The sequence below is a fragment of the Paramisgurnus dabryanus genome, chromosome 18, assembly GCF_030506205.2.
Source record: "Paramisgurnus dabryanus chromosome 18, PD_genome_1.1, whole genome shotgun sequence".
In the NCBI taxonomy this organism is placed as follows: domain Eukaryota; kingdom Metazoa; phylum Chordata; class Actinopteri; order Cypriniformes; family Cobitidae; genus Paramisgurnus; species Paramisgurnus dabryanus.
The window spans coordinates 10,670,784-10,682,898 of NC_133354.1; the positions used below are offsets into that span (position 1 = coordinate 10,670,784).

Here is a 12,115-nt window from a genome sequence, read left to right on the forward strand (position 1 = left end):
ATAAGCCTAGTGAAAAATCCTAAAGTACCTTGTTTGGCCTCCAGCTCTTCCTGGGAGAGTGTTGGTTTCTTCTCCTCAAGCAATGGAGGGTGAGGAAGGTCTCTGGCATCCTCCAACATTCCGGTCGCCAACTCGATCCCCTCTTGCCCCTCTCCCTTCATCCCATCCTCATCAGAGTCGTCGTCCAACCGCACGCGATTCTTCTCCAGGGGCAGCATGTCGTTTTCTTTAGACTTTATTGCGAAGCAGATGGGCGCAAATGATGCTGGAAAGTGGATGATAATAGACATGCGTTAGATCTCTTTATTTAGCAATTATTGTTAACTTTGTTCACCTAAAACAAAACTGCTCCGTGGTGTCTGTCATTGCGGTCAAAGACATGATTGTTATTGCCTAGCACAATAGCTCATTTAGATTAACCTTAGCAGTGATTCGTGTCCAAAAGATGCTGGCCGCTCTCCATTTTAAACAATAGGTGACACAGATAAAGCACATCAACAGAAAGTACCCTTAAAGAGAGATGCAGAATTTCTTTCTACCATTTATGTTCTTTTTAGGGAGAAATGGATAAGAAATACAAGTGCAACTTTGTAGAAAAACTGCAGATGTCATCGTCATCACTTTAATACTCTTTGTCCTCTTGCCTAAATAATAAAAAAATAAGATAGATTCATACTTTCAATTTTTATAGCGTAATAAACACATGTGGCTGCTCACCATGACCACAGTTCTTGCAAAGGTTAAGGATGGGGAAAATAAGACAGTGTTGTTACGTGTATATGTGAGAGCGTTCTGAAATGTCACCATGGTTGACAAAAATGTTCTGGGGTTAGGTGGTGGGTGGTATCTCCATCATGGAGCGTGCAGCCGTCTTACCTTTAATGAGCTTGCCCTCGTTGGACTGCTTGTCAGAAGAGAAGTTGGATGTGCCGTCCTCCCCACTGCTGTAAACCAGGGAGCCCTGAAAGCCAAATAGATGGGAAAAGTACAAACTTGTTTTACTTGGCAGAGATAGGTTAAAGATGAACTTCTCAGATGTGGATGTAAGGAGTTTCTCAAGAGCTTGTCTGTAATTCAGCAGATTTTCTTTGTGCCTGTGTGTGTGGTTATTCTGAGCCATGATAATTCCTATATGCCGTACAGGCAAGAGTGAGAAGACGTAGGAGAAATATAAATAATTCAGGCTTGATTTAAGAACGGAAAAAAAAAAACATCATATTAAAGGGTTCAATTAATTCTTTAAAGTGAATTGTGTGTTTTTACGTTAAAATGCGTTCTCGTTTGTAAATTTAATGTGCAGAAACAAAAGAGAGTCAGTTATAGTATTAATCCTCTAATAATAAAAATTCATGTCTGTAAGGTCTTCAAAAAAAGATAAAAAATAAAAGTATTGTAAGATAAAACAAAACTAACAACTGTAACAAACAGAAGTGGTAATAGACCAAATTTTATTCTCTTTTATTTTTATGCAACATAAGAAATCACATTTTATTTATCAGTACCCTCATTAAATTTACTGTTTATATTAAAACCATAACTTGAAAAGATAAAGATCCATTTAAAACTTAACTTTAATGTCCAACAACAAATACTGTTTAACTGTTTGGATCAAACAACATTTTTTTATAAGCTTCGTTGCTCACTTTCTTGTCAGCCGTTCTGCAAAAGGGAAATGCCAACTTAATACTTTAATGAGCTAAAGTAAAATGTTTTGGTTAAATCATTTCTCAAACAGTGTCAGTGTGACCTGCCAACATTAAACTGCATGCTCATGACGTCTATGAAGCATTTAATATAAAGTGTCCTGACGCATTATACAAGCAGTATTTTACAACTTTTATTCACTGCCACTCACTCTGTGGCCTTTTTATAAAAGGTGACATTTCACACAACTTTTTTTAAGATGTCAAATAAATCTTTGGTGCCCCCAGAGTAAGTTTTAGCTCAAAATACCATATAGATAATTTATTATAACATGTTAAATTTGTCACTTTGTAGGTGTGAACAAAAATGTGCAGTGTCTTTTTAAATGCAAATGAGCTGATCTCTGCTGTAAATGGCAGTGCTGTCGTTGGATTTCACATGCTTGCAGATAATGATTTACCAATACCAAGTTACTGGGTTGTTCTTTCTCACTTTTTCTAGGTTAATAAAAGCACTGGGGATCAAATTATTGCACTTAAACATGGAAAAAGTCAGATTTTCAGGATAGGTACCCTTTAAATGTAACCCATCGCTAAACACACAAGCCTGTGTGGCCTACAAGAAATAATATTCAATGGGACTTGAGACCAACTAAACAATTTAATTACACTTCAATTATCTTTTTTCCTAAGCTGGTTTCTGTCATTTACTGTAGTTTTTAATCACACTGATGTAATTTCAAGTGTTTGTTTTTAAAATAAGTTTGTGTTTAGTTAGTTATTTAATGATATAAAAACAGTGGTGTCACGTTATGATTGACAGCTGTGATATGCACATTTTGCGAGAGCGAGGGCGGGGCCTTGATTTCACGGGTTTATTTTCTGCTCACTACTGCGCAGGACTGGTCCCGAAATCGCTACTGCGCAGACTTAAGATCCAAGATGTCAGCACCGTATCGAGACACTGGCAGCTTCACTTTTCACCAATGGAAGAGAGCGAACGGGCGTCGTCCATCTTTTTTTAAAGTCTATGCTTTCAACAATCAAAAACACTCAAATAATCGCTAACAAACTTTCGCTACATATTTTCATGATTTAAAAAAATCATTATCACTTTTAGAAAAAGCATATCGTCGCTGTCCGATGAAAACCATGTATGTCCATTTTGCAGATTTTGAAATTGAATGTCCGGGTTCATTTCCGTATACAGTATGCTTCACATATCTAAATGACCAATGAAAAGTTGTAAAATCATGTCATCTGATTTTCACGTATATCCATTTGGTGTCAAAGCTGTCAATCACGCCGCGTATCTCCAGCCATGTGGAAGCATCTCGCTGGTCTCGTGAATTTTCATCGAAGCTCAGCACTGGATAGCCGAATAAACATAGCCTGGTGAGACAATGAATTTCCAAGTATGACAACGCTACATTCAACTGCTTTTGAAATACGGTGTTTTTTTTTCACTTCGTGAAAAGTAACCGTTTTGGACATACGTGAGTTTCATCGTACAGCGACGATATAAAAGTAAAAATATTTTGCAACAACTTTTTTTTTTAAGTTTAACCACTTAGGATTTACAAGTTATTTCAACTATCTTGACAAGTGATGAGTTGCTGTAACTTATTAATTAAATACAGCTTCATCACCAGTTAAAACAGATGAAATTACTTGTAAATCTAAGTTGATTAAACTTAAATATTTTAGTGCAAAAATATTTTTTTTTACAGTGCATGAGCTGTGAATTTGACCTAAGCTGTATTAAGATATTGCTAGGGTCATAAGTGTAGCGCTCAGGGCTGATGGACGAGTTCGAATTTGGGGACATTTTGCACCAGAGGAACCTATGACAGACCGTTCGTTTCAAAGCCACTTGGTGTGAGATCAATTCAGGACTGAAGCTTTTATTTATCAACTATCTGCCAGCAAAAACATACAGTACCACCAGCCGGCACAAAGAAAGAGGGAACCACACGGCAGGATGGCGATCGACTGCATGTGCTAATGAGATGATGTTTTTCCTCACAGACATTTAAATGAGGATCTTTGTTTGAGTCAGCAGGAGTAAAAATGAGATGCAAAACAGGAAGATGAGAGATAGAGATATAGAGAGAGCGCACAAGAAATAAAGAGTTACGCCTAAGTTTAGTGTCTCTAATGGAAGTTTTCAATATTTTACAGCTCTATTAAAGACTATTCGAAGATTCTCATGCAGCCCAGGGTAAAAAGAAGGGTCGGGGGTTATTAAATCCAGACAAGAATATTTCTGCCAAAGATGGAAAAGACACTGAAGGAATTAAAGCTGGGGACTAGATCTGCGACCGGACATTTGAAAAAAAGAAAAAAAAAACGAAATTTAAGAAAGAACAATATAACCGTGTAGTGGAAATGCCAAATTAAACCTGTGCTGTCAAACCTACATCACCAAATGAACATTAACAAATCAGATGTCGTTTATAGTCTCTTCGATCTTTCATTGGGTTTCCAAGAACACATTCTCCTTTGCAAAAATGCCACTTAATGTCTGCATCCTTTCACGTAAAGACGTTAATCCCTTAAGCCTGTTTACTGTTAAAATCAGCCAAAGAAACACATACTGATGGGCCATGACATGAGAAGGTAGCTCCATAATAGCAAAACATGGGTGAGCTGTGTAACCGTAGGAGATTTAACATGCTATAATTCAGGCGGAAAAGGTAAATGCCACTTTTACAGCAGGGATTAAACCGAGATCATGATGCTATGGAAATATGAAGAGTTTAGATGCAAAACCCTCTAAATGCCTCGGAACACGGCAGATGGATGCCGCTTTGACTGCTATGATACTTCTGCTTCGTTTATCGTCGTTGAACGATGCGCCGGTCGGTTGTTGTGATATTTGTCCCGTCCCTTCCCACTGTGATTGGACGACCGAGTGAGAACTGACATTGACGAGCTAAGCTTTTCACCCAAAGTTGAAAATGTTTTAACTCTCGGCGCTCAATGGTGAGAAAAAAAGCCCAGTGCCGGCAACTGATATGTTTTCTTGTAAATGAGCAAAACACTAGGGGGAGCTGTTATGCATGTGGTTGCCACATTCAGGTTATATTCAAGTTCAAATACTCACAATGGATCCCAGTTTAAACGTGATCCACTGTCATTTAACATTTGTCTTCCACGCACTTTAAGGACTTTATTGAAAAATCAATGTGGGGTTTAATGGATTCTGCAGATTTGAAGCGTAAGTATTTAATAAATGTATAGTGGCAAGAACGTTCGGTTAATATCATTATCTCCTTTTTCGATGAAGGTGGCATTTTGCATCTGAGCTCTTCTTTTGATCCTGCTATGATTACTGAGAAAATAAAAAGCACACATCCTTGCCCATACTTGCCATTTTCAGAACGTTTTACCTGATGGACTGTGATCTTAATAAATCAGACTAGACTACAGTATTTTTTAATAAATGTCTCACACGCCGGCTGCTTTCACACTTTGAATTTTCACATTTGAAAACAAATGAAAGTTTATATTTTTCCCACCGACCCTGCAGGCTTTCTTTAACGCATCTATTGGCTCTGAACTTCAGTACGGTTGCATCATCAATGCAAGTTTCATTGAGAACGTCAGCAGCAGCTGTGTACAAACTGTTGCTAGCAAAACATCATTCCTCCATCATCACATCTTCATCCATAAAAGATCGCTTTTGCAAATTACGCCAGTCTGATTATATCCAGACCCCCACACAGTCGGCCCCGTGAGGTTTCACTGCTCTGAAAGAAACTTCCACATTAACCAAACAAACCTGATGCCAAACTGAACAAACTACGTTCTGCACCAAAAGCTCATCACACATCACTAGGTATGAGACTACGAGCTAGAAAAATGATTTATACTGAGCAGCAGCATGACATTTTTTTGTACAGACAACTTGGCAGAAAGTAAAGAAAGAACTCTCTGAAGGTTCAGCTAGGAAAGGGAACATGAACTGTTATAATAAAAATAGTCAACAAAAAACAAAGATTTTTATTTAAATCATAAGCAGATGCTTGGCAGGGGAATCAACACAACAACTGAGAGGCCAAGAGGAGAATTTACTGGAATGATCTGCTTTGAAAGAGATACTGGCCTTGTCGTCTTAACCAACCGGTGTAAATAAACCACCGAAGGCCTTATGTTCAGTTTAATTATTTCCACTAATCAAGTCATCAATGCATTGGCCCGAACACGCCTGGGTGATCATTACCAACTCACTGCCGCCCATCGAGAGCAATTTTCCACGACTCGCAGCACAGCGGAGATCTACAAGAGCGAATAAAAAAAGAAAACAAATTGGTATAACAAGAGATGGACGTGATGCTGTGAGTTGAGTGGTGCTGGAGGAGGGCGGTTGAGGTAAACCTGAGTATATTTGAGGTTCAAGTCCCTGAAGGAACAAACTGTGAAAGGAAACAAACAAAGTGAGGCGACTGGAGCTCTGTTTGAAGCCTTCACCTCTTCAAAGGTGTGTTGAAGTGCCGCAGAGCGAGCAAAGGAACTCTGGCACAAATCAAGAACAAAGACTTTCGAGTGGTGACCGCAGAGCTAACTCCGCTATGAAGATAGATGACAAGCATGTAGATGGCTGAAGGAAGTCGATAAACAGGACTGGTGGAGAAGAAAGAGAGAGAAAGAGCAGGAGAGAGATCGATTTAAAGATAACTATAAAAGATAAGAATCAAAAGCAATTGTCATAAGGCTGTTATGTTAAGTATATAGAATCAGAACATTGCAGTTTGTTTTTATTTAGCACTACCCTCCTAGTCCACAACACCCAAAAATAACTGAATTTACACAAAAAAACTCAATAGCTCAAAAGTTTGCATACCCTGGATTCTTAACATTATATTTTGTTACCTGGAAGATCGACGACTGTATTTGTTTTGTAATAATTTTTTATGAGTCTCTTGTTTGTCTTAGGCTTTTAAATTGCCCTTGTGGTTATCAGACGAATCCTTCAGGTCCTGCATTTTCATTGCTTTTCCAGCCACTTCTGCAAAGTGCACAGATTTGCACACCGAGGACAAATATAAGGATCTGTTATGTATGTGACATAGCATATTAAAGACAGTACTAAATAAAACCATATGTTTATGTTTTCAAAAAAAGTGTATTTTGCAGAGGTATGTAAACCTATGGCAGGGCAATAGAGATAAAATGTTTATCATTGATATAATGTGTTATATCATTCGATACGAAAATTATTGATACATTTTATTAAGCTTTTTTAAAAAAATTACAAGTTGGCCTGGTAGGGGAAATATTTAAATAATAGATCATTTGTAAATCTTTAATGTTTATAAATGTTTTCCTGTTACATGGTGATCACGCAACCGAACCCCAGAGCAACAATTGTTATTGGCTGTTTACTTGTCCCTCGCGGCACGCTCCTTTATCGGGGCATATAATAGGCTGTTTAAGATCTAGGAACAAAGACGTAATGTAGTCAAATGCAGTTTTAGCAATGCATTAACAGGCGTTTTTTCTATCGTTATCAATAAAGGTGTATCGATGTTAAGGGTGCGCAGGGCAAAAACTAACGCTGGGTTAGTAGTAACAAGGACTGTTTACATTGTTGCACAACGTTGAGCATTTAGTTTTTCCTGTATTTTTTTTCACGCTACCAAAAGACGATCTCACGCAAATAATTGGAAATGTATGATGTTTTTCCTGAGAGTTATTGATGAACGAGTGTTTTCGTGGCATGTAAGTAAATTTTTTCATCATATGTTTTTTTCAGTTTCTAAGTTGGGTGTGTAAGATACCAAATCCAATGCTATGTCATAATAATCAGTGTCTTGTTGACTAAAACGTAGCATTGTTTTGAAATATGTCTGCAGCTCTTAGCAACTTTTTGAGTGGGCTTGAAAATATTTTGACCCAGCGGGGTTAATTGTAACGCTGTGTCAGCACTTATGAAAAGTCAGCACGATATTATAACCGCTAAAGTTAGCATAATTCTTGCCATTGTTTTAAATAGGCTACCCACTAATGATTGCTGGCTGCCAACAAAATAAATGTGCCTGTCTTTACAAAAATCATCTTTCTGTTCATATCTTTAATATTGATTGAATAAGGTCATGTCAAAGATTGAAATCATAATGAAATGAATGGCTAAAATCAGACTTTGATATAATTATCTCAGAATTTGATTTTTGAACTGTAGTATGGTTATTACAGACTGGGTCACATATAAAACATGTTTTGTCATAATGGTGCTGCTTTTTCCTCACATATTTAGACATTTGTATCCATTTATAATTGAACTATTGTTAGAAAAGAGCTGGATGAATGAATACAGTGTGGATACTGGTTTATTATAGACAGATATAAAAACAATGTTCACTTCAAGTATACAGACAAAATAGTATTGAAATATTTGCCTGCAAACTTAATTTTTAGCAAGTGTTACAACTAACCCCCTGCCTGTTACAATGAACCCCACCTATGGGCTAAGTTGTAACGTTTGCACTTCTGTCACGTTTGGTGTATTTGTCCAAGAATGGTAAGTACTAAAAACAAACTTCAAATGTTCATTTGTAGCAGAGATGTGTGTGTTGCTTGTGTAAAAATATAATTAATCAAACTCAAATATTTTTTATGTTTGATCCAAAACCAAAAAGCGTTAGGTTGTGTCCCGCTCTCCTCTACATATCGATACAGTTTTATCGCCCAGCCCTATATAAACCTTTGAAAATTTTGATTTAAAACTTATGAAATACCTTTAAAGGAGCTGTATGTGTTTTTTTTTTTGACTGTACTACATACAAAAACCTATAATATATTTGTAGATATTTAGGAAACTTAGTTCACATATTTGTTTCTCTGTAAAGCAACACTCTAAAAATGTCTGGGTTGTTTTTTGACCCATGTTGGGTAAATATTGGACAAAACACATGCTGGGTTAAAAATTACCTGATGTTGGGTTGTTGTTATGCAACTATGGGTTATAAACAACCCAGCAGTTGTGCTAAAAACAAACTAGCATTGGATCAATTTGAACCCAGCGGTGTGTTCTGTCCAATATTTAACCAACATGGGTCAAAAATAACCAAGCCATTAGAGTGGAATGCTTTCACCAGTTATTCTCTTTTAAAATGTGCCTTCCGTGTCTTTTTTTGTTTTGGTCTGTGTGATTCTGTCCACTGCCAATTTACCAAACAGTGTATTTCGACCGGTTGCTTAAATGAGGCTGCAATGGCCCATAAATGCGACCTCCGGTGGACACCACTTGAGCCGTAGATTGAGTTCTAAAAATCCACACAAGCGAGTTTATAATTTGCAGACAACAAAAAACATTGAAAATGTAAAAATGCAACCCGTGAGAGGGGTGGGGAAAAGATATTGGAAAGAAATATTCGCTAGAAGTCCATGTTACATACAGCTCCCTTAAAAACAAAGTGAAAATATCAAAAATCTTTCAAGTATAAGACTGTAGTGACCAGGGCTTCCCAGTGGATATTTTTCATAAGAACTAGAACAGATATAATAAACTAGGTTATAAGGCACAGTACAATAAGCTTGAAATACTGGAGACCTCTAATTACAGATACAATGCATAATTGATGAAACAAAGCCACTTAAAGACACAGAATCAGCTTGTGGGCTTAAATTAGAGGTTTGGGTTTGTAAATATGCCTGCTGAATCAACACCGATGTGAACAGTACTTGTACTGCTGCTAATGGCCTGCCAGTTACAGTAATTACAGCTTGTGCTTTTAAAGCAACTTGGGAGAAAGAAAATGGAGGCTTGTGATCCAGGTAGCATCGATGGTTCAATACAAGGTACAGTAAGCTCCACAAAAGAGCTCGTTTTTAAAGCGAGAATCGTGATTACAGTAAGGTACATCCATACAATAAATAGACCTTACCAAAACTTTTGAAATGCACACCACTTGTACCCACATCAAAAAGGCATTTTATTCAAGCGCTGCTGATATACCAGCACCTTTTCGGTATGTCTCAGAATCAAATGCATGTGTATCACACTTCAGTCTGCCAAAAATTACAGAACTACATTTCATTCAACCGTGCAACGTCTTCCAACCTAATTGTACAAAAATATTCCGTATTGCCAAACTATATGTGCTCAAGACCCTTGCCACCCCCCAAATTTTTTTAGATATGTACCCCAGCTGTCACTGGGGCAGTAAGTACCCTTTAAAAAAAGGTCCTAATATTTACCATTATACAGATATGTTTAGCACTAAGGTACTAATTTTTACTTTAGGTCCAAAACTGTACTTTTTGAAAGAGTAGAGGTGAAAGGGGCACAAACTAACGCAGGGTTAATTCTAACGCAGCTACTTTAGATATTTCTACAGGGCCGAGCAATCTGCGCTTTTGGTCATTTTCTCTTACTGTTGGCTCCCTACTTGAGAGCTGAAGTACATATTTTTTAAGAGAGTGCAGACAGCAACATAATGCCCATCCCTCTCTTCTCATGTTTTTAAGGCCGTCTAATGGGTATGAAAGGGAATGCAGAAAACATGCCAGGGGCTAAAAAATAAACATTTCAAAAAAATAAGAGCTTTAATTTACCAAGTTTAAGAAGGACGTGAATTATTGGCAATGAACCATTGCGGGAAGGAAAGCAGAGGAGGCGACTTCATTTCTTTTGAAGATTAAAATGAACACCGATTATAGGTGGACGATATGTACTACTGTATTCCATAGTTAAAAATAGTTCCTCAGAGCGTATGGTGAAAATTTATTGCAGAAAAAAATAAGATCTGGAAACATTTCGGTCAAATTTTTAATAACATGTTGCAATATTTGTTGTGTCTGTGTGGGGAACAGTAGATGGATTTATATAATTGTTGCGGGAACAGATATGCACTCTTACGACAAATAAAATACCAACCAGCTCTTTTCCATTAAATGTAATAAAAATCTAGCGGATGAAAATAAACATCACATGATAGCGCAGTTACACAGAGGTCTGGAGCTCGAGAGAAATGTTTCCACATTTCATTAAAAGCAGCTAAAAGGCTGACCGTTTCATTTAAGCCCAAGAGCGTGCCAAAACCTCCGATCTGGAACCCTCAGCGCCACAGCTTTTTTGCTTTCCCCAGGAAAATTCAAATGTGGCTGAACAAAAACAATATTTATGATTTACGAATTCGAGGAACCAGCCAAATGTCTTGATTACGATACGCAGGGAAATATTAACATGGACCCCATCAAACCGAGCAAAAATAAATACACAGAGGATCCAGAATGCCACACAAGAGCAAAACTGTTAACCACTGCTACAGTATTTATGTAAAGAAGGGGCAATTTTCAGTATAGCTTCAAAAGAGAAAGTTAACAAGATTCTTTAAAGTCACATTTAAATGTGCAGAACAAAATATAATATACTACTTTACAATACTTTCCTACACAAAACGTATTTATGCTTTGAACAAGAAGAAAAAAAACTTGCTAATAGGTTAGGAAAACAATTCTAGAAATTCTCTGTCACGTCAGATACCAATATACTTTGCTTTTAAGGGATAGTTCACTAAAAAGGAATTTTCTGTCATCATTTACTTTAATTAACCTCAACAAAAAATGAAGGTATTTTGAAAAACCAATTACATCTGGAGGAAATATTTACTTTAATAGTATTATTTTTTCCACTATGGAAGTCAATGGTGCCCCAGATATGCTTGGTTACAAACATTCTTCAAAATATTTTTTATTGTATTCAGCAGAAAAAAAGAAACTTATAAGTAATAAGTTAACTGTGAAAGAGTTTGCATTTGATACTTTTAATATAAACACCTAAAAATAACTAATTTGGTAATGTTCATGTGAACTCTAATGCTGCGTGCACACCGCCAGCGACTAGACGGGCGACACAATCTCATTTATTTCAATGGAAGCTTGGTGACTTCCTGCAACATTAGAGCAAGTGACCATTTGCAATAGGATGGGCATGTCCAGCTACGTGACAAAGTTGAGAAAAGCACAACTATATGCAAATGACAAACATCCTTTGGAAGCGACTACCAATGAGACTAAAGCAATGGAGTACACGTCATCTGTCTTTTGTTATTTACTGAGAGGAAAACTGATGTGTAAAACTGCTATGACAAGGGGGATTTATAAAAGTATAAAGCATAAAAAAACAGTATGTTCAAGAAAAACCCTGAAAAGGCTACAAAATAAAAACTTCTTCAAAGAGAATACAAGAACAGCGACATTACATGCCAGAACTGATGACGGCTAGAGAAAGGTTATATTCAAGACTGAGCGGCAATTTCAAAAATCGCTTTCAGTACCTTCCAACTTTAAGAACCTACTCATCACTTGACCCTAAACTTCATTCAAAAGCCTGAACAGTCTCCTTTAAAAGCCAAACCACAGCACTTTATGACTGCAGACACAATTCTGCCGTGTAAAAGCTTTTTACAGCATCAGTTTCCTTGCATATTTCCAAAAAAATAATATAAAGGGAAAAAACAAGCCAT

At 37.0% G+C, this 12,115-nt stretch overlaps 1 protein-coding gene across 2 annotated transcripts in view; it reads right to left on the bottom strand.

The window, feature by feature from the left end:
- Positions 1-12,115, bottom strand: part of sfswap (splicing factor SWAP) — a 108,695-nt gene that overhangs the window by 60,368 nt on the left and 36,212 nt on the right. For both annotated transcript variants that reach the window (XM_065244139.1, XM_065244140.1), the window contains exons 11-12: positions 877-961; positions 29-265 (exon numbers count right to left, since the gene is read on the bottom strand). In XM_065244139.1, coding sequence (XP_065100211.1) covers positions 29-265; positions 877-961 — 322 coding nt within the window. The remainder of the gene's footprint in view (positions 1-28; positions 266-876; positions 962-12,115) is intronic.